The sequence below is a fragment of the Pleurodeles waltl genome, chromosome 6, assembly GCF_031143425.1.
Source record: "Pleurodeles waltl isolate 20211129_DDA chromosome 6, aPleWal1.hap1.20221129, whole genome shotgun sequence".
NCBI classification, from domain to species: Eukaryota; Metazoa; Chordata; class Amphibia; order Caudata; family Salamandridae; genus Pleurodeles; species Pleurodeles waltl.
This window is the reverse complement of record NC_090445.1, coordinates 898,042,707-898,067,085: the sequence shown is the minus strand read 5'-3', so window position 1 is coordinate 898,067,085 and position 24,379 is coordinate 898,042,707. Positions and strand designations below refer to the sequence as shown.

The window sequence follows — 24,379 nt, the reverse complement described above, 5'->3', positions numbered from 1 at the left end:
CCCTGCTTCGAAAAGACAAGAAACTCCCGAGGACAGCGGACCTGCTCCAAGAAAAGCTGCAACTTTGTTTCCAGCAGCTTTAAAGAACCCTGCAAGCTCCCCGCAAGAGGCGTGAGACTTGCAACACTGCACCCGGCGACCCCGACTCGACTGGTGGAGATCCGACACCTCAGGAGGGACCCCAGGACTACTCTGATACTGTGAGTACCAAAACCTGTCCCCCCTGAGCCCCCACAGCGCCGCCTGCAGAGGGAATCCCGAGGCTTCCCCTGACCGCGACTCTTTGAACCTAAAGTCCCGACGCCTGGGAGAGACCCTGCACCCGCAGCCCCCAGGACCTGAAGGACCGGACTTTCACTGGAGAAGTGACCCCCAGGAGTCCCTCTCCCTTGCCCAAGTGGAGGTTTCCCCGAGGAATCCCCCCCTTGCCTGCCTGCAGCGCTGAAGAGATCCCGAGATCTCTCATAGACTAACATTGCGAACCCGACGCTTGTTTCTACACTGCACCCGGCCGCCCCCGCGCCGCTGAGGGTGAAATTTCTGTGTGGACTTGTGTCCCCCCCCGGTGCCCTACAAAACCCCCCTGGTCTGCCCTCCGAAGACGCGGGTACTTACCTGCAAGCAGACCGGAACCGGGGCACCCCCTTCTCTCCATTCTAGCCTATGTGTTTTGGGCACCACTTTGAACTCTGCACCTGACCGGCCCTGAGCTGCTGGTGTGGTGACTTTGGGGTTGCTCTGAACCCCCAACGGTGGGCTACCTTGGACCAAGAACTGAACCCTGTAAGTGTCTTACTTACCTGGTAAAACTAACCAAAACTTACCTCCCCTAGGAACTGTGAAAATTGCACTAAGTGTCCACTTTTAAAACAGCTATTTGTCAACAACTTGAAAAGTATACATGCAATTTTGATGATTTGAAGTTCCTAAAGTACTTACCTGCAATACCTTTCGAATGAGATATTACATGTAGAATTTGAACCTGTGGTTCTTAAAATAAACTAAGAAAAGATATTTTTCTATATAAAAACCTATTGGCTGGATTTGTCTCTGAGTGTGTGTACCTCATTTATTGTCTATGTGTATGTACAACAAATGCTTAACACTACTCCTTGGATAAGCCTACTGCTCGACCACACTACCACAAAATAGAGCATTAGTATTATCTATTTTTACCACTATTTTACCTCTAAGGGGAACCCTTGGACTCTGTGCATGCTATTCCTTACTTTGAAATAGCGCATACAGAGCCAACTTCCTACATTGGTGGATCAGCGGTGGGGTACAAGACTTTGCATTTGCTGGACTACTCAGCCAATACCTGATCACACGACAAATTCCAAAATTGTCATTAGAAATTGATTTTTGCAATTTGAAAAGTTTTCTAAATTCTTAAAAGACCTGCTAGGGCCTTGTGTTAGATCCTGTTTAGCATTTCTTTTAGAGTTTAAAAGTTTGTAAAAGTTTGAATTAGACTCTAGAACCAGTTGTAGATTCTTAAAAAGTATTCCAACTTTTAGAAGCAAAATGTCTAGCACAGATGTGACTGTGGTGGAACTCGACACCACACCTTACCTCCATCTTAAGATGAGGGAGCTAAGGTCACTCTGTAAAATAAAGAAAATAACAATGGGCCCCAAACCTACCAAAATACAGCTCCAGGAGCTTTTGGCAGAGTTTGAAAAGGCCAACCCCTCTGAGGGTGGCAACTCAGAGGAAGAGGATAGTGACTTGGAGGACAATTCCCCCCTACCAGTCCTATCTAGGGAGAACAGGGTCCCTCAAACCCTGACTCCAAAAATAATAGTCAGAGATGCTGGTTCCCTCACAGGAGAGACCAACACCTCTGAAATCACTGAGGATAACTCCAGTGAAGATGACCCCCTGTTAGCCAGGATGGTCAAAAGATTGGCTTTGGAAAAGCAGCTCCTAGCCATAGAAAGGGAAAGAAAAGAGATGGGCCTAGGTCCCATCGATCGTGGCAGCAACTTAAATAGGGTCAGAGATTCTCCTGACATCCTAAAAATCCCCAAAGGGATTGTAACAAAATATGAAGATGGTGATGACATCACCAAATGGTTCACAGCTTTTGAGAGGGCTTGTGTAACCAGAAAAGTAAACAGATCTCACTGGGGTGCTCTCCTTTGGGAAATGTTCACTGGAAAGTGTAGGGATAGACTCCTCACACTCTCTGGAAAAGATGCAGAATCTTATGACCTCATGAAGGGTACCCTGATTGAGGGCTTTGGATTCTCCACTGAGGAGTATAGAATTAGATTCAGGGGGGCTCAAAAATCCTCGAGCCAGACCTGGGTTGATTTTGTAGACTACTCAGTAAAAACACTAGATGGTTGGTTAACTGGAAATGAAGTGTGTGACTATGTTGGGCTTTATAATTTGTTTATGAAAGAACACATTCTAAGTAACTGCTTCAATGAAAAGTTGCATCAGTATCTGGTAGACCTAGGTCCAATTTCTCCCCAAGAATTGGGAAAGAAGGCAGACCACTGGGTCAAGACTAGGGTAACCAAAACTTCCACTGGGGGTGACCAAAAGAAAGGGGTTACAAAAACTCCCCAGGAGAAAGTGGGTGACACTAGAAACAAAGAAAAAGAGTCCTCTGTAGGCCCCCAAAAACCAGAACAGGTGGGTGGGCCCCAAGACACAACCCAAAACAAAGGTGGGTACCAGGGTAAGAACTGGGATGCCACTAAGGCATGGTGCCACAACTGTAAACAGTCTGGGCACCACACCAAGGACACTTCTTGTCCCAAAAACAAACCCCAGAACAAAATTCCAGGGGTAACCAGTGTAGCCATGGGGGATGACTCCTCAGATGAGGAGGTCTTCATAGCCTTCAACTGGAAACAGGGCCCAACAGGTGAGTTGGAGATTCCAGAGGGAAGTAGACACTTCCACCACCTACTGGTGAATGGAATCCCAACCACTGCCCTGAGAGACACTTGTGCCAGTCACACTATTGTGCATGACAGGCTGGTGCTCTCAAACCAGTACATCCCAGGTGAGACTGCCAGGGTAAGAGTTAGCCTAGACAGGGTCACTAAGAGGCCTGTGGCTTTAGTACCCATAGAAGTGGGTGGCACTCTTAGCTGGAGAAGGGTAGTAGTCAGTACAGACCTCCCCCTTGATTGTCTCCTTGGAAATGACTACCCAGAGGTTAGTCAGAGCCCAAGAGAGGAACTGGTCCAGTGCCAGTCTTCTCCCAAGGATTCTGGAAGTCCTGCCTCTGCAGTAAATGCAAGCAGGCCCCAGAAGAAGAAGAAAAGAAAACAGAGTAGGAAGGGTGGACAACCTTTAGCCAAGGTTACAGCAAGCCAAGGAGATTCTGCTCCAGTAGGGGAGAACTCCAAAAATGGCCCTGATAAAGTCCAACCTGACCCACAAGAAGTCCTGGCTAGTCAGGCAACTGTTAAACCTGAGTGGGTGACTCCTCAGCTAACAGAAGAAAGAGTGGAAGAAGGGTGTTTACTACAAGATGTGGTAACCCCCCACTCTAATACAGCAGACAGGCAACCTGAACCCCAAGAGGCCTGTAACTTAGCCCCTTCCCTTTTAGGTGAAGAGCTAAAGGTGTGGTTCTGGGCACTGACATCTGTCAGTGGCCTCTGCTGGGTGTTAGCCTTTATGGCTGCACTATCCTTAGCATGGTGGTCTGACCCCATGCCAAATAGCAAGTTAGGCCCCCTGACCCTATTGGTCATGGTGGGGTTACTCCAGCTCTGGGTAACCTCTCTGGGTAAGCTAGGGGTAACCCTGGCCAAGATAAGGTTAGCAGAGGTGGATACCTCTAAGACCAAAATAGAAAGAATGGGTGGAGACATTGAAGAGGCAGACAAGAGGCAATTCAGACTAGGTCCTATCACTGTGGAAGTAGGTCAGTTCCCCAAAGGGAATGACCTGAACAGAAGGATGTAAGGCAGAGTAGGCCCTGCAACTAACCAGCCTATTTCTCCTACTCTTCCTCGCCTGACAGACTAGGAAGACTCTCCCAGCTTGGGCTGAGTCTCCTGGCCTGTGGGCTGGGGGGGGCTTGTGTAAAGAAATGGCTCCCTGTTGCAGTTACCCCCCACTTTTTGCCTGATACTGATGCTGACTTGACTGAGAAGAGTGCTGGGACCCTGCTAACCAGGCCCCAGCACCGGTGTTCCTTCACCTAAAATGTACCATTGTCTCCACAATTGGCACACCCTGGCATTCAGATAAGTCCCTTGTAACTGGTACTTCTAGTACCAAGGGCCCTGATGCCAAGGAAGGTCTCTAAGGGCTGCAGCATGTCTTATGCCACCCTAGAGACCCCTCACTCAGCACAGACACACTGCTTACAAGCCTGTGTGTGCTAGTGAGAACAAAATGAGTAAGTCGACATGGCACTCCCCTCAGGGTGCCATGCCAGCCTCTCACTGCCTATGCAGTATAGGTAAGACACCCCTCTAGCAGGCCTTACAGCCCTAAGGTAGGGTGCACTATACCATAGGTGAGGGTACCAGTGCATGAGCATGGTACCCCTACAGTGTCTAAACAAAACCTTAGACATTGTAAGTGCAGGGTAGCCATAAGAGTATATGGTCTGGGAGTCTGTCAAACACGAACTCCACAGCACCATAATGGCTACACTGAAAACTGGGAAGTTTGGTATCAAACTTCTCAGCACAATAAATGCACACTGATGCCAGTGTACATTTTATTGTAAAATACACCACAGAGGGCACCTTAGAGGTGCCCCCTGAAACTTAACCGACTGTCTGTGTAGGCTGACTAGTTCCAGCAGCCTGCCACACCAGAGACATGTTGCTGGCCCCATGGGGAGAGTGCCTTTGTCACTCTGAGGCCAGTAACAAAGCCTGCACTGGGTGGAGATGCTAACACCTCCCCCAGGCAGGAGCTGTAACACCTGGCGGTGAGCCTCAAAGGCTCACCCCTTTGTCACAGCCCAGCAGGGCACTCCAGCTTAGTGGAGTTGCCCGCCCCCTCCGGCCACGGCCCCCACTTTTGGCGGCAAGGCTGGAGGGAACAAAGAAAGCAACAAGGAGGAGTCACTGGCCAGTCAGGACAGCCCCTAAGGTGTCCTGAGCTGAGGTGACTCTGACTTTTAGAAATCCTCCATCTTGCAGATGGAGGATTCCCCCAATAGGGTTAGGATTGTGACCCCCTCCCCTTGGGAGGAGGCACAAAGAGGGTGTACCCACCCTCAGGGCTAGTAGCCATTGGCTACTAACCCCCCAGACCTAAACACGCCCTTAAATTTAGTATTTAAGGGCTACCCTGAACCCTAGAAAATTAGATTCCTGCAACTACAAGAAGAAGGACTGCCTAGCTGAAACCCCTGCAGCGGAAGACCAGAAGACGACAACTGCCTTGGCTCCAGAAACTCACCGGCCTGTCTCCTGCCTTCCAAAGATCCTGCTCCAGCGACGCCTTCCAAAGGGACCAGCGACCTCGACATCCTCTGAGGACTGCCCCTGCTTCGAAAAGACAAGAAACTCCCGAGGACAGCGGACCTGCTCCAAGAAAAGCTGCAACTTTGTTTCCAGCAGCTTTAAAGAACCCTGCAAGCTCCCCGCAAGAGGCGTGAGACTTGCAACACTGCACCCGGCGACCCCGACTCGACTGGTGGAGATCCGACACCTCAGGAGGGACCCCAGGACTACTCTGATACTGTGAGTACCAAAACCTGTCCCCCCTGAGCCCCCACAGCGCCGCCTGCAGAGGGAATCCCGAGGCTTCCCCTGACCGCGACTCTTTGAACCTAAAGTCCCGACGCCTGGGAGAGACCCTGCACCCGCAGCCCCCAGGACCTGAAGGACCGGACTTTCACTGGAGAAGTGACCCCCAGGAGTCCCTCTCCCTTGCCCAAGTGGAGGTTTCCCCGAGGAATCCCCCCCTTGCCTGCCTGCAGCCCTGAAGAGATCCCGAGATCTCTCATAGACTAACATTGCGAACCCGACGCTTGTTTCTACACTGCACCCGGCCGCCCCCGCGCCGCTGAGGGTGAAATTTCTGTGTGGACTTGTGTCCCCCCCCGGTGCCCTACAAAACCCCCCTGGTCTGCCCTCCGAAGACGCGGGTACTTACCTGCAAGCAGACCGGAACCGGGGCACCCCCTTCTCTCCATTCTAGCCTATGTGTTTTGGGCACCACTTTGAACTCTGCACCTGACCGGCCCTGAGCTGCTGGTGTGGTGACTTTGGGGTTGCTCTGAACCCCCAACGGTGGGCTACCTTGGACCAAGAACTGAACCCTGTAAGTGTCTTACTTACCTGGTAAAACTAACCAAAACTTACCTCCCCTAGGAACTGTGAAAATTGCACTAAGTGTCCACTTTTAAAACAGCTATTTGTCAACAACTTGAAAAGTATACATGCAATTTTGATGATTTGAAGTTCCTAAAGTACTTACCTGCAATACCTTTCGAATGAGATATTACATGTAGAATTTGAACCTGTGGTTCTTAAAATAAACTAAGAAAATATATTTTTCTATATAAAAACCTATTGGCTGGATTTGTCTCTGAGTGTGTGTACCTCATTTATTGTCTATGTGTATGTACAACAAATGCTTAACACTACTCCTTGGATAAGCCTACTGCTCGACCACACTACCACAAAATAGAGCATTAGTATTATCTATTTTTACCACTATTTTACCTCTAAGGGGAACCCTTGGACTCTGTGCATGCTATTCCTTACTTTGAAATAGCGCATACAGAGCCAACTTCCTACACATATATTTGAAGCCTCAGAAATTAAGTTAGAAATCAGTAGTGATTAATTAAGACCATAAAAACACTGTAATTCTTAAGTTACGGTTGGGACCACAATCCATTACTCACACAAGAGCAATGCAAACCACGACTCACACCAACTGCAGCGCTAATGACCTCACCTAATAGCACAGATGCAAATACAGATCCTGTAAATAATGTTACATATGCGATTACATATCACAATACCCTTGCCTCTTTGAAACAGACAACTTTGAATGTATTCATGTGCAGATGCGCAAAGTGTCATATTTTTTTACCATTATCCCGTAACAATGGTAATAAGCATTGGTGCAGCCATGAAACAGGAAGCCAAGTTGTTTTCAGTTTAGAGCTAAAATCACATTAAGAGACCTTTCTAAGCATTTGGAGAAATATTTCCATGTGTAAAAATATTGCAACATGAAAGCTATGATGCAGTAACTGAGTTATTTTTAAATAAAGTTTTGATGTACTATGGAAATAACATGAAACTTTGAACTTATGCAATTAATGTTTGAATGTTTATTACTACAGTTGCTCACAATGACATATTAGGACACTGTGTCTCTCTCTCTCTCTCTCTCTATATATATATATATATATATATATACACATATATATATATATAATTTCATAATAACATACTCAACTAGAGACTTGGAAAGCTGGATGAGGAGATAAAGGAATTGGAAGCTGATTTAAAATAGCAATCAAATCAGGAAGAAAAATATATTTTCATTAATGGAATGAGAGAAGCGAACTTGTAAGACAACTATAATAAAATATGTACCGAGAATTGAGGATGAAAGTGTATTGGGAAAAAAAGTGTTAAATTCTGTTCAGTAACTCACTTTAATCTAACAGAAAGTAACAAAAGGTTTTTGGCTTTCTAAGAACAACATTGATATATTTTTAGGAGCTCTGCCTGGAGAGCTTTTGCCTAAATACTTCATACAAGAGTGGCGGTATATTGACATGAAATGTTATCAAAAAAAATAAATGTGGATATTCCATTTCGAACATACTGTGACGTACATAATAAATTAATCACACATTCTTTTTCACTTTTCAGTGTTGAGCTGGATTTTAAACAGCAGGAAGACAAACTACAGCCAGTTCTGAAAAAACTTCACCCCTTCGAGGAAACTCAGGTTGCACCCTTGCCTTACCCTCAGGAGAGTTATTCATCAACTCCCAAGCGAAAATCCAAAACTGAATCAAAAAAGCATGGACGATGGAAACTCTGGTTTCTTTAACGGATTCCATTGTTATTGGAGCATAAAATCTTCTTTGACACACATTAGGCGTTCTACTCATCATTTGTGGCGGGAAATTTGGTAAATTCCTATTTTGAAGTATATTGGTTATGATGGGCAGCGTTCAAGTCCGCACTATGCGTACCAAAAAGGCCTTTGCACTTGCAACGAATTTGCAGAGGAAAGGCATGAAGCAGGACCTTGCCAACTTTTGTTTGTAGTTCACAAATGTGGGATGTAAAATAAGACATTAAATTTGTGCTGTTCAAAATGGAAAGCATAACATAATTACCTGTTTTGCAATCATCATATGTCAATTCACTAATGGCAATCTGCAATTCTTTCTTTAGGGCACTAATATTCAAGATTACGTGTATGAGCTAAGTAAAACGTGCGTATGCATTGGCCGCCAATCATTTTCCATTTAACAACACCTAGTGCAGGGTAAGAATGCATTTTCAGCACATCAGTTTCTGGAGAAAGCACAATTTTTCAGATGGTCAGAGACCACAAATAATCTCTAAGATGTGACTGCAGGTGCATTTGCCTTTATGTACTGTGTAGCTGCCAGTGTCACATTGACACCTTTCATTTGAATGCCATCTTCTTAGTCTGATGTATGACATGTTTATTGTGCGTTTCTAAAGGGCAAGCAGACAGAAACCACCAAAAGTCGTGACATGCCTTTAATCGCTGCAAGTTGACAGGGTCAAAGCTATAGAACAAAATGCTGTTAAGACCTTTTCTGTAATCCTTTGATTACACCAGGCCAAAAACATCCAATAAAAAGCTCCTGCACATTCTTATGAAAACGAATGAAGAACATGGATTGCCAGATCGCTGGCACAACGTTGCCTCGTCTTCGCAGCTTTTGTAATTACATGTGTCAAATGCCATAGCATTCACTGGAGAGTCAGGAATTTTGTATCCAGCGTTTTACTTTGTTACAAACCTGCAAGGAAGCTTAGCAAACCTTTCAATGAAATGTATCTACTTTAGCTCCAACAATGGATTTACAAAAAAGAAAATGTAATTTACATTTAGTGAAATATGTTATATTAACACATTTAATTCAATAAGGGAATTGTGAATCTTAGGTTTCTAGATCTTTTTTAATATAACAAACAAGGACGCTTCAAATAATTATATTTTTTTGTTTGTTGATAACTGAAGTAAAATGCAGCTTTTAGGTTTGCGTACATGTAAATTATTTACACAGCACTGTTTCAAAGGACACTCCAAAATATACTTATTTTGTGTGAAAAGCTTTCATACCAATAAAGGGTTCCTGTCATCTTGTTTATGCCATGGTTTATTATTAAAGGGCTTATTCAGCTATGCTTTATCTCTTCATTTGCCTGCTTAAGATACTAAGTATAGCTGTTCAGGCACAAACAATACAGTTTTGCTGGCTAGTGCCCCAAACTACTTTGAGAACTGTGACATTGAAGGAAAATGGTTTTTAAACCTCACATTCTTATACATTATTTCAGGATGCTCTAATTTGAAGGGATGTAGATTGAGCATGCATGAGTGAGAGGATTGATCTAAAAATAAAAATAATCAATTTACTGACAAGTGTTTTTTCCAGATGGAAATGAAGTCCAGCTCACTGTATGTCATATTCAACTTGATACGCTAGAAATCAATATAGCTTGCCAGGGTCAATTAATGTATTCTATGTAACACATTTATTAAGAGATGAAAGGCACAATCTACAGAAATACAAATGGTATCTATGTGATCCCAGACCAGGGTTATTTTGAAACAATATTGTGAAAAAAATATACCTTCAGGTTTCTTTTATAAGACAGAGTTGTCAAGGAACATGTTCAGGATACCTGGTAGGATCTTTAAGACGAACGTTGCAGCAAATGAAATGATTATGAAATGTAAATAACAAGCTAATATAAAATCATTCCATATAGTGTGCCTAAATATTATTTAAAAAATGAACAACTGGAAATCTACATTTCAATACTTGTGTTTCAGGCAATGGTATTTATTTTTCTGTCATCCAAGTTAAATACCCGGAACTTATAAATTGATTATTTTTAAGAAAGAATGATGTTCTTTGTATATAAACATCCTCTACTTCCCATGCATTTCCAAAAGCAATCTGCCTAACCCAGCAACATCTACATACTGCAAGTAAAACCTAAAGACCTAAAATCAGATTGCAAATTAAACTTCAAATAGGTAAAGCATCTGCTTTATAGAAGTAGTCTTACATAGCCCCAATTATACTGTTATAACATTTGAGTGCCAGCCCATGTGTCACTGTCAAAAACTAAATGGTACCTATATGGGATTGGTCAATGAGCTTCATAGTTTTCAAGAACAACAACTATAAATAAACGCATCTGGTTGTGAGGAAACTGGGAATGTACAGCTTTCTCACAACGGTATTCAGAAACCTGTGGACCAATATATTGGGCATATCCCTGAACATCTTTGCACGTATTTATTAAATGTAAGGACCAACAATGTTGGAAAGTGAATGTAAGCATTCATATTGTTTTTCCATTACTCTTCAGCTTATCCTCATTTTAGCATAATCTCGAATTTATCACCAAAAACAACATTCTTTAAAGAAAACACGAAAAACAGATCAACAAACATTTGGGCACTTTAATAATCATTTTTCGTTCAGAACTTTAATTTGTGTAGAGGACATATGTGAAGAGGTCATGTCACTTTAAAACTAATTACAAAACGTGTGTGATTGTCAAACCAGAGACATTACTAAGAAATATTCAAGAGGGCTACAAATACTTGTAAATAATAAATTAAAATCAACATGTTTTTGCCACAAAACAGTAAAGGTTAAAAAAGGGCAGTGAAGGAAGTGCTATTCTTTAATCATTAGAAATGTTATTTGTCTATTTTATACTATTCATGAGTAAAGCTAGAAAATGTTTACATGAATTTATCTAATCTTCTATATTTCCAGAATCCCACATATTTCAAGCATGCAAATGTATCCGATACTCCACAAAATGAAAAAGCCAATCATTTTCCAAACAAAACAGAAGAACACTGAAGGTACCTATTATGTGACGCTGCCTCACATGTTCAATGCAAACTCCCATCCATGATGTATTCTAAGCAGTTTTATTTCATAATGCGCACACATTTTAAAAGCAGCCATCTTTATAAAGAGGGGTTGCTAAAAACTATTTCTTACAAACGTGGTAATGAAAAATGGATTTTCGAAATTTCTAAAGAACAGATTGCAATCAAGTAATCCAGCAGAATGTACAGCCCTGTCTTCTCATTGTTATGTTACTAAAGGTTACATTACCACTGGAAGTTTTTAGTGTTAAACACATGTGTTATGTTGTTCAAGTTTCAAATGGATTTATTTTTTTATTTTTTATATAAAATTAGGTTAAGAAAATGCACACTCTTACTAAAGATAAACATTGTGTTATGTCATCTTATGTCATTTTTAATAAAAATGTTAAACTGATCAAAATGGCTTATGATACATTATGTTTAGAAACACTGGGGTTATTGAATGATATTAATGTGCATTTATTTTCTTAAAAACAGTCACAGTGTTACAGTACTTCTAGACTTAAAAGACCACTAAAAAACAAAACGATTTGGCAATATAAAACTATGTACTTTCAAGCAAGGCAAATGAAGTACAAATAAGACTTAAACCACAATAGTACTTGTAATTATACGGCAAAAGAATGAAAAATAGCAACTTGGACACTAAAAAGGCTAAGAGGTTTTGAAACTTGATCTCATCAGTGGGTGGAAGAACAAATAAAATCTGGTTCTAAATCACACCACGTTTAGTATTACACAATACAATATTAAAACAAAAATGGAATAATATTATTTGTAAAAAAATGATAGGAAAAATAAATCATGGATTCATTCTACTCCTATTAGGAAATTCAACAGTGCTTTAACTGAAACGAAAACACAATGAATTATATTGTCAGTAAACAATAGTTCATGTGGTGTAACCTGTATTCACCTGTTGTTAATGATCATTATGTTGATTTCTCCTACAAGTAATGATAACTTAGAACTAGCATTTCACATGAGGCACCATTTAGCAAGAGATGCTGAAGAATTACTGGCATAACCAGAAAGTATGAAACAATCTGAATACTCCAGCTAAAGAGCCATTGTAACCAAATGATCTTTGGAATATTCCAAATGCAGGAGTGATCATGATTATTCATAAAACGTTCAAAGGCTGGCAGTAATGGGGACATTTATGAGTAATTTTGTAGGTGGATGGAATCCACTAGTGAAAAGTGCTGTCAGTTGCGTACTTATTTTAAAGATTAATATAAAACAATACATACCAAAAAGGTTAGAGGTTCAGTTTTCAAATGATACTATCAACATCTCCTCACAATTTGGAAATGTGGATGTCAAAAACACAAAGAGATTATCTTACCATTTCAAGTGATTCTTCATGATTAAGGAGTATTATTTGCGTTGAACAAATGTGGTTTTAGCTCAGTGTCAGCTGGATAATATGAAAACAGCTTCTGCTGGTTTTTTCAGTTCGTTGTCATAGTTGTTAGCTAAAGAATCACCTTATCTCAATTTTTTCCGAATATTCTTATTAGTGGAGGGATCAAGAATATTCACAAAGTAGTACATAAATTTGACAATACAGAGTGTAATGTTAGATGATTCAGGGACACTGGGCACATTAAGTGAAGTCTATCGTTCAGGAAAACTTGCTGTCAATTGAGTAATTATTTTAAAGGTTACTGATAACCATGCCATAACCCATATGCAGATTATGTTTGAAAGGATTTCAGTAACTGCATCTTGCCATTGTGGTACATGAGAACCATGGCACTAAGTAACAGCTCTTTTAGCAGTTAGTGAAGATTAAAGAGTCTGGTTAGGCTTGAATACATGTATCATGCTCCTGAGAGCAATGCATGGCACATATCTGCAGAGAAGATCACAACTGCCACACTGAAAATTTGAGGTAAAGTACTCTTGTTAACAGAACAGTGTTAACTGTGTGTCCTCTGTACTCGGAGCAGCAGTCAGGAAGAAGCAGAAGAACATGATACCTGATACAAGAACGTTTTAATTATATAAATATATAATATATATATATATGTATATATATAGAATATATACAAACTTCAACTGTTTCCTTTTCAAATAGGTGGATCCCCTCATCAGGAGCAGTCTATGGTGGTGGTGCAGACTAGAATCTTCTCAAGCCCTTTTCTCTTTTCTAACAGGGCTTGATGATCTCTCTTTCAAGAGAGAAGAACTAACAGTCAATTGAGAGGTTCTTGTTTGCATTGCAACTTCTGTGCCCCTTCATTTATTCTCTTTACTTCTTGACTTATAACCACACCTTTTGGATTCACCCATTCTCCTTTCCTGCAGGTGTGCTTTGAAGTAATGCAAGGGAGCGGCAAGGTGCAGATGTGGTTACCAACCTTGGGATCGGAAATCTGGAATGGAATCCTCCTTCATAGAAGATGAAAAGGCTGTGTACCCTTTCTTACTGAAAAGAACATGTCTTCAGGCACTATATGAGGAGAAAGTCATTGCTCCCTCCGGAGATCATGTTCGAGGGTTATCGGACTCCCCATTGATCTACACAGCCCCTCAGTCTCACCCACTCTTACTCTAGCGTATTTCTATGCAGTAGTCACTCTTCACATAAAAAGTAGATTGAAAGCTCCTCTGCTGAGAATGGACTCCACAACATTGCTCAGTCACAAGGCCTGGTGAGCCAGTGCTCCAAATGTTGCTTTTTAATCCCACAAGCATCCTCTCACAGCAATTATTTTCTGGCTACATCACAGATGTGAAGTCTATCCCTATCAGGCCCAGAGATACCTATCAATACTATCATATTACCCTAGGTTTACTGGAAAGGGCTGGCAATATTCAGAAATCGAAATGTAATTATCCACCGAGTATAGTGGTACTCAGAAATCGAAATGTAAGTATCCTCTGAGTACAGAGTTTATTAACAGACACAATCTTGTGATCAACAACTGGACCGGTCTCATCCTTCAGCTTGTCTGGTTCATCATGTGGTGGTTTGTGGCTGATCTTGGCGGTTACTTCGTCTGTTCTTGTCAACACACACTCATTGGATGATTTCCTCATTATACAGTTTTAGCAGAGGATGACTGACAATTCAATCAAACGTTTACTTCCTTAACTGGGTTATGGAGGTAGGCATTTTATAAATATCCTGTGAATAATTTGGCTGTAAAATGTGACTGGTTTGTAATAAAGCTCTAGTCAGTCCCGATTAATATCAATAATTTTTATAACACATTTCGGACAGATTAGATTCTATTGTACTTACCTCTGAAACAAATTAACTCCTTTTGGTAGGTATAGTGGTATTATTGTCTACATTCATCAAAATTTCCAAATTTTAATGTGCGGTCAATGAATTCCATAAATCTGCTCATTATTTCCTTTGGATGAAAGCACCACTGAGTGCTGAATTTATGATCAATATTTCAATTAGCTAGAATATTCAATTTCTTGGTAGTATATTGGCAAGGTTATTCTAATGTCATGTTTTGTGGCATCACATCTAAAGATCACAGGAACCTTTGACATAACCTTGTGGATTACATATTTATGGTCTGGTCCTACACATCGCAAAGCCTCTAGTATGAATGTGTTTTCAGGACAGTGAAAAGATCAAAACTGCTCTGATGAGCTTGGAATATATACCATAATCAATGGACAAATTTCTGTATATGGTTCCCACAGCACAATCTGTGAAGACTTGACAGCATGTAACTCAAGTGAAACAATGAGAAACAATATTAGAATAGAGATAGAAAGCATTAACAGTATTAACATCATAACAAAGAAAAGATCTAAAACACTGCGATCCATCGAATCACACAAAATGCCTCAAAATCTCTACTACGGAAAGAAAAGCATGCTTACTCACATTATGACCATGTGTGAATATTGAATATTCTACCTTGGATATATTTTATTTTAAGTATATGTTAAAAGTAATATAGGTTGTAATAACTTTCATTTTCTCATGCAGGTCATTTCATTTTTACTCCACAGACTCTAGCTGATACAGATCCTTTTGCCTATCATTTGTTTATTTGAAATAAACATGAGGTAAGGAATGTAACTAGATTGCAAACTGCTGCGAGTTCTATTAGATTAACAGGGATTGATCTGCTCAATGTCTTGTAGTTTAAGGATGTATCTAAAACGTTTTGTCCAGAAGTGCCAGCCAGCAAAATACTTAGCACACTCTTGTAACACAACTCCTACAAAATTCCAACACCACTCCTACAAAATTCCAAGTTCTGCAATGTTTTGAAGTTTGAAATGACTGGTAGCACCCAGTAGACAAATATCTTTTACTCCAGGCAATCAATCAGCATTGTATGGCGGATCATATCAATTAGAGCTGTACAATTCAGAAAAGATTAAGCTGCTGGATGTTCAGTTTCCAATAGTGGCAACAGTTGTTCCCTCTTTCACATTACAAGCATCCTACACTACTTTTGGGACTGAAGGCAGGATGTCAATTGTTTGCGGAGATACAATTTATTCAAAAAAATCATAGCTGTATTTTGCGATGAATGATCATAAAGAATTTTCAGGTAGATTTGGGACCTGGCTGGAATTGCAGCACTCCACCATAATGTAGTGCCTCATCCTGAAAGAATAGTGCTAGTTGGCATGCAAATATCCTCATATGACAGAAGACAGCATGTCATTTTTGGGCACTAATATTCAGAGGATCACCACTCTTGTTGTACAGAGATCTTAGTGAGCTAAGGAATAATCTAAAGTGATTGTACCACACGTGACATATACACAAGGCTCTCATTTTCAGAAACAATTGATATAATTAATGCCATTGTTTCAGCCTGCTGAGATAGTTATGCAGAATCAGCAGGATTAAAACGAGGTTTATTAACATAAATGGTGACTGTAAAGAACATAGTATTGTTGTTTTTTTATACTGTTATTTTAATAACATTTTAATTCCAGTCCAGAATATATAGATTTCGTGTTTTTTTTTCTTGGTTAATTCCATTCATGCTTGGTTTCAACAATATCAAAGTGTTGCAGCCACTTCAGAGTACAGCAAACACGTGGTTCACCTCTCCATGGTGCGAATCACAGCAAAAACTAAAACTTATACTGCGCTCAAGAGGATGAAGACGTCAAATAAAGCACTGGGTTTTTAAATTGAATTATTCCCAAAAGAAACTAAGAGAATAGAGGAAAAGGTGTTAGGCTCTTAGGCAATGAAAAGGTAGGAGCTACTTGTCCAAGTGCAAGTAAAAGTCATAATTGTAAAATATTTTTTGTATATTGTTATGGGGAGCATTACTAGCGCGCTACGGAGTAAAGGTGCCTTTATGGCTTAAAAATTCTATAGCGCTTCGCATGACAAAACAAACACTATGACTGGGCGATTTGAGATTTCCTTGAGGATGAATCAGTATTAGCTCAGATTCTAAATTACCCCACTAGCAAAGTATTAAATAAAAAATAAAAAAAAGTTAACTGTGTAATCAAAATAGCTGTTGTGCTTTAAGCCGGGTCACAAACAGCTGTTGTGCTCAAAATGAGATGAAGTAGTATCGAATAATGTTGCGTGTCCATCTCGCAAAAGAGCTTTGGTTCAGTGCAGAGGCATGCTTTAGACAAAAATACCCTCCCTTCATATGTGGCATGCACTGGCTAAAGTTGATAGACTGTTTCAGGGGGCCTGTTTTTAATTATATAAATGTGTACCGTCTCGAAGGTATAGAGCACATACATTCAGGTAAAAAAAGCTGTTGAGAACCACATCTGTGGCCTGCAGCTGGAATTCTACAGCAAGTTAGCTAAAACCCTCATTTAGAAAGTAATAAATATATGCAATATCTATTATCCTTCACTCTTTTAAATAGAATATATCATATTTGTGTATTTTAGCTAAGGATTTTAGTGTGATACATTAGGGTGCTCGTTTTGGTGTAAGCGATCTACTCAAATCTAATGATAATGACAAAAAATATTTATTTCATATCAGAAGTGGCGAGTGAAAGGCAGCCAAAAAATCTCTAGCTATATAAAGGCATTAAGTAAATTCTGGTACATACCATTCAGAAGAGGGGACTCAAAGAGTTAAGAGTTAACATGAAACTCATCGTAACCACAAGGAGAATAAACAACAGTACATTAGAAGTGTAAAAGAACAGAAAGTCAGGATTTTGTCATCAAATCAAGCTCCATTTGTATTTATCGCAACCAGGTCAACATCCATACATATACAATATCATAAGGGGTATCATAGTGGTCAAATCACACCGAGCCCAAGGCCTAGCAGGCAGATTGTGCTTCCTTGTATGGGGAGCACGATATTGCCCCTGCACTAGGACTGCACATCTAAATAAGCTGTGGGTTCCTCTGATACCAGAAGAGCTCTTTCATTTAGGTTCTTCTAAACAACATTAATCAATGTCTCCAGGACTGGCTTAGTGTGCCGACAGAAGGATTGTAGGTCAATACAATTCAACAAAGAGGGAATGTAATTTTCACCAGAACCTCCCACAATGACTCATCCATTTTCAATTCAGTAGAGCAGACCCGATGAAGGCAATCCAAAGGAATTACGCTCACTGAAGTAAACCTTTGCTAAATTCTGATTTGTTTCATCTTGTCCCAAGGTGCCGGCAAACCTTTACAGTGAAATGGTAAAACATAGCTGTGTGAGATTTCGTGATAAAGAGGCCACTGGATCTTTACAAAGGTTAAAAAATCTAATAGGCCTACTCTTTTTTCAGGTAATAAATTGCTTTATTACGGGCATTAGGGTCATTAATGTTTGAGTAAAAAAACACAAAGAACTGGAGAACGGCAAATGCCACCCTCAACGCCAAACAACTGATAAGTAAATACTTTTTCTATGTTAACATAAGACACTAACTGAAAACCTATCCATGTGACCTTCAACTCATCAAGAAAGCATCTGTGACTTTCGCTTTCTGGTTCAAAGGGATGAAAATTAATTAACAGAGTAACTTGTTCCAGGATATTTATGGCTCTGACTACCTACATCCCTAGAATCCCCCTACTAACTTCAGAGGGTTGAGAATACTGGGCAAAGACGGAGCCATGTGGAGATGGAAGAGCAAACTACATTGTTGACACCAATACTTTTTCTAAAGCGGAATGTTTTCTTTTTCTCTCATGTATAGAAACCAGGATTTTTACTGGTGCAAAAAAAAAAAATATATAATAATAATAATACTAATTCATGTTTCGTGCACAAGTAAACATACATGGCGTGCTGATGAAGCAATATCACCAATTTGAGATGAAACAAAGGTGATCGTTAATGATAATTTAACGTAACAAGGGAGCACTGATGTAGGATGGTTGCGTATTGTGCTAGCCCAACATCTGCCATTCACAGCCTCCAGGCAGCACAGGATGGGCCACCGAAATTGACCCTCATTTTTTCAAGCTATACATTTTAGGAAGTTAGCAAACGAAAGAAAAAGTAGTTAAGTTGCCAGTCACCAAACTTTGCACATTGTTAATACAGTGAGATGAATACATTATTTGAAAAGGTAAGCGAGATGAACAGCTGTCATTTGTTTGATCCTTTTCACTTAAGATCATTTCTGTAAGAAACATGCTTCTTAAGTGTGGATTGCCTCAACCAAGGAAAAGATGCAGAATTCTGAATGGTGATCATTAGTTCCTACATCGTCAGATTATTTAATAATCTTCGGACTCTGCAAGAAGCCAGTTCAACTTCAGACAATTACCAGCAGCAATACTTTCTTGAAGATTCAAACCGTTCCAGTGGCCTTGAGACGAAAACACATCAACAGCTATTGCTTTATACAGACAATGTGGATGCTTGAGGAGCATTGATGGGAAATGTTTGGAACGCAGAGTTTATGAAGGGTGCAAATGGGACCCACCAGGTCCCTTCATAAGGGAATAAATAAATGTCAGGCACAGGTAATGGCTTAAGCTTTTCAGGCAACATGATAGATTAATTGGTAACCTGAGGGTGATGACATAGATCACCAGCTTCTGATAACCCTGAAAAATGTTCTTCATCTGTCCTACACTGAAACTTAAATGACCCTTAGCATACATCATCGAGAAAGTTTGACTTCTGCTTACATTTGTCTAAATTGCTGCAAATTCTCCCTTCATTGTAAGGCATATGGAAGTTGATATGCAAGCTAAGAACATTATGTCACTGTGATCGTAAAAAAGATCCGTGGACAGAAGAATGGAAATCTCTCAGTTGGGCACACCACGTCATAAAGAGCAAATAAATACTACTGTAGGAGAGAGACCATTAAAGGAGAGGTTGTGCCCAGGACTGATGCATCATCGAAAAGGCTATTTACTGCTCAGCAGGGGTGAAACGCAGGCCCCTGAGAGCAGGGGGACCCCCAACCTCTCAAGGCCTCATTCAGCCCACGGCCAATTAATATCTGCGCGGTACCCGAGACTCAGAGGCCCTCACCCCATTATGCAGGAGGGCCCATTCATTTTACGCCACTGCCCTCAGCATTTCAAGTAGCTTATAATGCAAAGAAAAAGAAGCCTGGAGGTCAAGAGATGCGCTGCCAGCTTTTATCACAGTACTGTCAACGCGAGACATGAATGTGATGTGCCCTTGACACATTACAGAAAGGAAGCTGTGGCATTTGCCACAAAAAACGTTAAGAATTCAAGTCATCCATACTCTTGCATATTCCTGGAGACTCAGACTCTGTAGTCTGGCACAAGGATGTGGAGATTGATTTGTGTTTAAGAAACCGTTATGCCCAAAATATTTTATTTATTGCTGGAGTGGGAAGCAATGCATGAGATGGTCTTTGAAAAAAGGCCAAAGCACAATTTTCTGTAAACTAGTGATTATTGTCATTATTAAGCGCATAATCCAATAGTCAAAATGACCTAGTATAGAACACCATAAAAATCAATTGTGTTTTTTCGCCGTTGACAACAGGCATTACAAGAAGCGGGCTCCACTGTGATCATTTTGCCAACCTCAAAGGTACGAGAGCCTGTGACCTCTAGTTTACATACATGTTTCTGCCGTGGAAGCATTAGGTAACTGAGCTATTTTGCCAGCAATAAAGGCTTCCTTTACTCCCACTTTGACCGAGTATTACACTTTATCTGCTACACATCCAGAATTTAAAAGCAGATTATTCGTTATAAAAAACGGAAGGTAAAACAACAAATAGAACGCTCAATGGCTGATAAACTATTATTATGCATAGTTTCCAAAAATACTGCTGCCAGCAAACAAGCTCTCTGGAATGTGCTAAATGCCACAGTTAATATTTTATTCACGTTATAAAGGTTGAAGGTGCATGATCATATGTCTCTTATTTTTCACACATATACTCTCATCTGAATTCTCAGAGCAAAACCGCTGACAGCAAAAAACAAGGTAATACATAAATCCAATGCTGTTCAGAGAACATCAGCGCTCTGCATACCAAGTACCGCGCAGGTCGCATTCCAACCTCACTATTCCAACGGCGCCACCTTCTTCTGGGGGTCCCCCAGCGAGTGCATCACACGCACGAGGCACTTCAAAGGACGCTGTGGTGCGCACTGTGCGAGCGAACATCATCGCCACACTTTCGACAGAAATGGACATTTCATGTTACATCAGCACATAAGTGCGCTACATACACGCATGCACGTTATCACGGCGGCGTGATATTGCAATGTGGTCGAAATTGCGACTTTCAACAGCAGAAAATTACGCATATAATTTAGCAGTTTATCATCACATGCAATTTCACTTCGCATGCAGGCCATGGTTTCCTTTCTTCAAAATCTGTTTTGTCAATATGGTCAATATTTTCCTCATACGAGACTAGGGCCTGATAATGCCCTCTACCAAAGGCCTTATTAACTGATGAGGTGAAGTCTGTTCCACAGATGCAGGCATCATCAGCTAATACCATACATAAAGACAATCTAAGAATTAATACCCCTTTTGCGGCTTGCTTTGGACTCCTTTTAAAATGCTGGAGTAGTGTTTCTACTCATAATAATGGTTTACAAATATTTCATCAATAAAGCGCCCATATATATATAAATTCATTACATGGTGCGGTGCTTTTCAGTATTTATTCATTCATCCTTTTATAAAGCCTGACATGCCATTAGTTCGAGCAATTACGATATCACAAGGTTCTTTTGACCCTTATTTAATTGTGTTGGCATTGTACTGGTTTGTGACTAGAACACACTTTACAGCACTAGCGAGCTTACAGAGAGCATTTCATCTTGAAGGTCACTTCCTGTTGTGTTAGTAATTTATGAAACAACATGGACAGGGTATCATTTTCTCCTAAAATCTGGGTTTTAGGGGAAGTTGGACCGTCTTACTGAACACCTTGTATAGTAGCGTGGTAGTATGAATGAATGAATGAAAGACGTTTCAGAAGTGCATTAGTATTCACTTTCTGTGAATGTAATACACAACAATAACTTCAAATTGGTGGTTCTGTGGAAAGCTGTTCTCTGACAAATTTTAAAAAACATGGATTGTATCGTTTGTCAGTGAAAAAGGTATATACTTTTCTTTTCCGTACCTGGCAAACTAGCATTATAATACGCTATGCTACTGAGCAGCAGTAATGGCTAACTTAATACCCTCTTATCCTCAATACACAGTAGTCTGAAAAGAAGTGATGACAAAATGTCTGTACCTATGAGACTGTTCTTAAAAACATTTGTAAATCCACATCTGTAGGTTTAACCCTTGATTTGATGAAGATTTGTATATTTTTGAATTCAGAAAGTATTCCAGGAGTACTCTTAGAAGCTTTTGTGTGTTTCCATTTACTTTCGTTCGGTAATGCCTTATCGGGTAGAGATCATATCTAGTTGCAGATTCCTTACCTTTGAATTTCCCCCAGGCATCAGACTGGATCTGGAGAATTTCATGAGAAGTACCCCTACACGATTTCAGGTGGCGTTGATCGGCTCCCCGTCCGTCGTTAGTGCCATCCGTGCCAGATATGACGTTGTGGTTCCTATATAGGAGCTAAGCAGTCCTGTTGTCAGTTTTTCTTTTCACAACTTTCCATTACAAAATTGCGTAGCCATAAGAAACTGACTATTGGTGCATCAAAACTAAGGCCATGAAAGGGGAGTCCTCTGCCCCCTAGAAATCAGTTCTTATAGAGGGGAGGATGGGTGGGTCGGTAAAAAAAATCTGCAACAAGATATTGTCTCTACCAGATAAAGCATTACCGAAGGTAAGGACCTTGTTCATCTGATAGACACCTCTAGCTGCAGATTCCTTACTTTTGAATAGATACCCAAGCAATACCATCCCTGGAGGTGGTTCTGCGAACCAAGTTCATCCTAGAAAGTGATGCAGGACCAAACGGGCAAATCACATCCATACTTGGCCAACCACCATGACATGCATGCTGCCCAGCCTCTGAGTGGCTAAGGACATAGGATCCACTATCCCCGTGGAACAGGTGGTCAGCAGTCTAGACAGTCCACTGCCACCCCTTTGCAGCAGCCTCTAAGCCTTCCTAGTCTGACTGTCCCCAGTCTAGGGCCAGTTGGAGGCATGATTCACCATCACCTGCTTCATTGCCAGTCTATCATGTCAGACAGGTGGGTTTTGCACGTAGTTAGAAGAGGCTACTCCCTCCCCTTTGAGACTATCCTAGCATCCATGCCACCATCCTACGATTGGATGATGGAGGCTCACTTGTCCCTTTTACGTGAGAAAGTTACAGCTCTGTTGGCCAAGGGAGCCATAGAGAGGGTTCCTGTGCCAGAAGTAGGTTGTGGTTGCTATTCCTGCTACTTATTGGTACCCAAAAAGGAAAAGGCCTCCACCCTATCCTAGACCTCTAGTCCCTCAATCTGTTCTTCAGGTTCTATCTGCCTTGGACCAGGAGACTGGATGGCAGCATTGGACTTGAAGGACACATTTCCATATTCCTGTCCTGCCTGCCCAAAGACGTTACTTGTGGTTCACAGTAGGCCACAAGCGCTTTCAGATCAGTGTGATCCTTTTTGGCCTTAACAGCATCCCTCTGGTATTCACCAAGGTATTGGCGGTGGTTACAGCTCATCGTGTAGACTAGGAGTTTCAGTCTTTCCCTGTCTCGATGACTGGCTGAAGGCAGCTTCGGACCTCCTGCATTCAGTGGGGTTTACTATAAACGTGCCGAAGTCACATCTGACTCCCTTTCAGACACTTCCTTTCATAGGAGCTTTTTCTGGACACAGTGCAGTTTCAGGCTTATCCTCCTGAGCGGGGAGTCCAGGACATTCAGGCTATGATACCGATGTTTCAGCCTCTATCCTAGATTTTGGTGAGAATGACTCTGAGGTTGCTGGGCCTCATGGCCTCTCGTATGCTGCTGGTGACACATGCCAGATGGCATATGCGGGCTCTGCAGTGGGACCTGAAGTTCCAGTAGGTGCAGCATGGGTGGGAATCTCTCCGACAAGGTCCAGATCTCAGAGGGCACTGCGCAAGATCCTAAGTTGTGGGTAACGAACGGCCATTGGGTCAGAGGCAGATCCCTCTCCCTTACCCAATCAGATCTGACAGTAGTGACAGATGTGTCACTCCTGGGATAGGGTGGCCATCTGGGAGAGGTGGAGATCAAAGGCATCTGGTTTCCGGTGGAATCTGGACTCCACATCAACCTGCTGGAGGTCTGTGCGATCCGGCATTAATTAAAATAGTTTCTTCCTTGTTTTAATGGAAAGGTGGTGCAAGTGTACACGGACAACACAACCGCCATGTGGCACTGCAACAAGCAGGTTGGGGTAGGGTTGTGTACCATTTGGCAAGAGGCTCTGCGCCTCTGGACGTGGCTGGAACATCAGAGCATATGCCTGGTGGTTCAACATCTGGAAGGCTTTCTGAACACCGGAGCAGAAATGCATAGCGGATCACTAATGGCATATCCATCTGGAGGTGGCACAAGATCTGCTCAAGTAGTGGGGAGAGCCCTGGTTAGATCTGTTTGCCGCTGCAGAGAATGTGCAATGTCATCAGTTTTGCGTATTGGCATTTCTAAGGCTTCGATGTCAATTTCTGTTGCTCACTCACCCTGAGGGCAGATGTAATGGCCACAAGGAATGCTGTTTTCAAAGTGAGAAACCTGAGAGGACAAGTGTGGAGAGGCTTCAAAGGAGTGCACATCAGAAATGTCAAATGCAAATTCTTATCCAAATGGGGCATAATGAATGGAGATGGAGGAAAAAGATGAGTAAGACCTATTTGGAATCTATGTACAACAGGGGACCTAAACAAAGAAGGTTGACCAGGCAACCTCGAAAAAAGCAGAAATAGCAGATAAATAAC

The 24,379-nt window shown here is 41.4% G+C and overlaps 2 protein-coding genes across 2 annotated transcripts in view; one reads left to right on the top strand and one right to left on the bottom strand.

Moving 5' to 3' along the window:
• The window catches only part of INSYN2A (inhibitory synaptic factor 2A), a 118,660-nt gene extending 107,168 nt beyond the window's left edge, over positions 1-11,492 (top strand). The window contains exon 4 of the mRNA XM_069239712.1: positions 7,836-11,492. Coding sequence (XP_069095813.1) covers positions 7,836-8,019 — 184 coding nt within the window. The 3' untranslated portion in view covers positions 8,020-11,492. The remainder of the gene's footprint in view (positions 1-7,835) is intronic.
• Positions 1-24,379, bottom strand: part of DOCK1 (dedicator of cytokinesis 1) — a 1,072,828-nt gene that overhangs the window by 618,777 nt on the left and 429,672 nt on the right. The gene's annotated exons all lie outside the window — the stretch shown is intronic.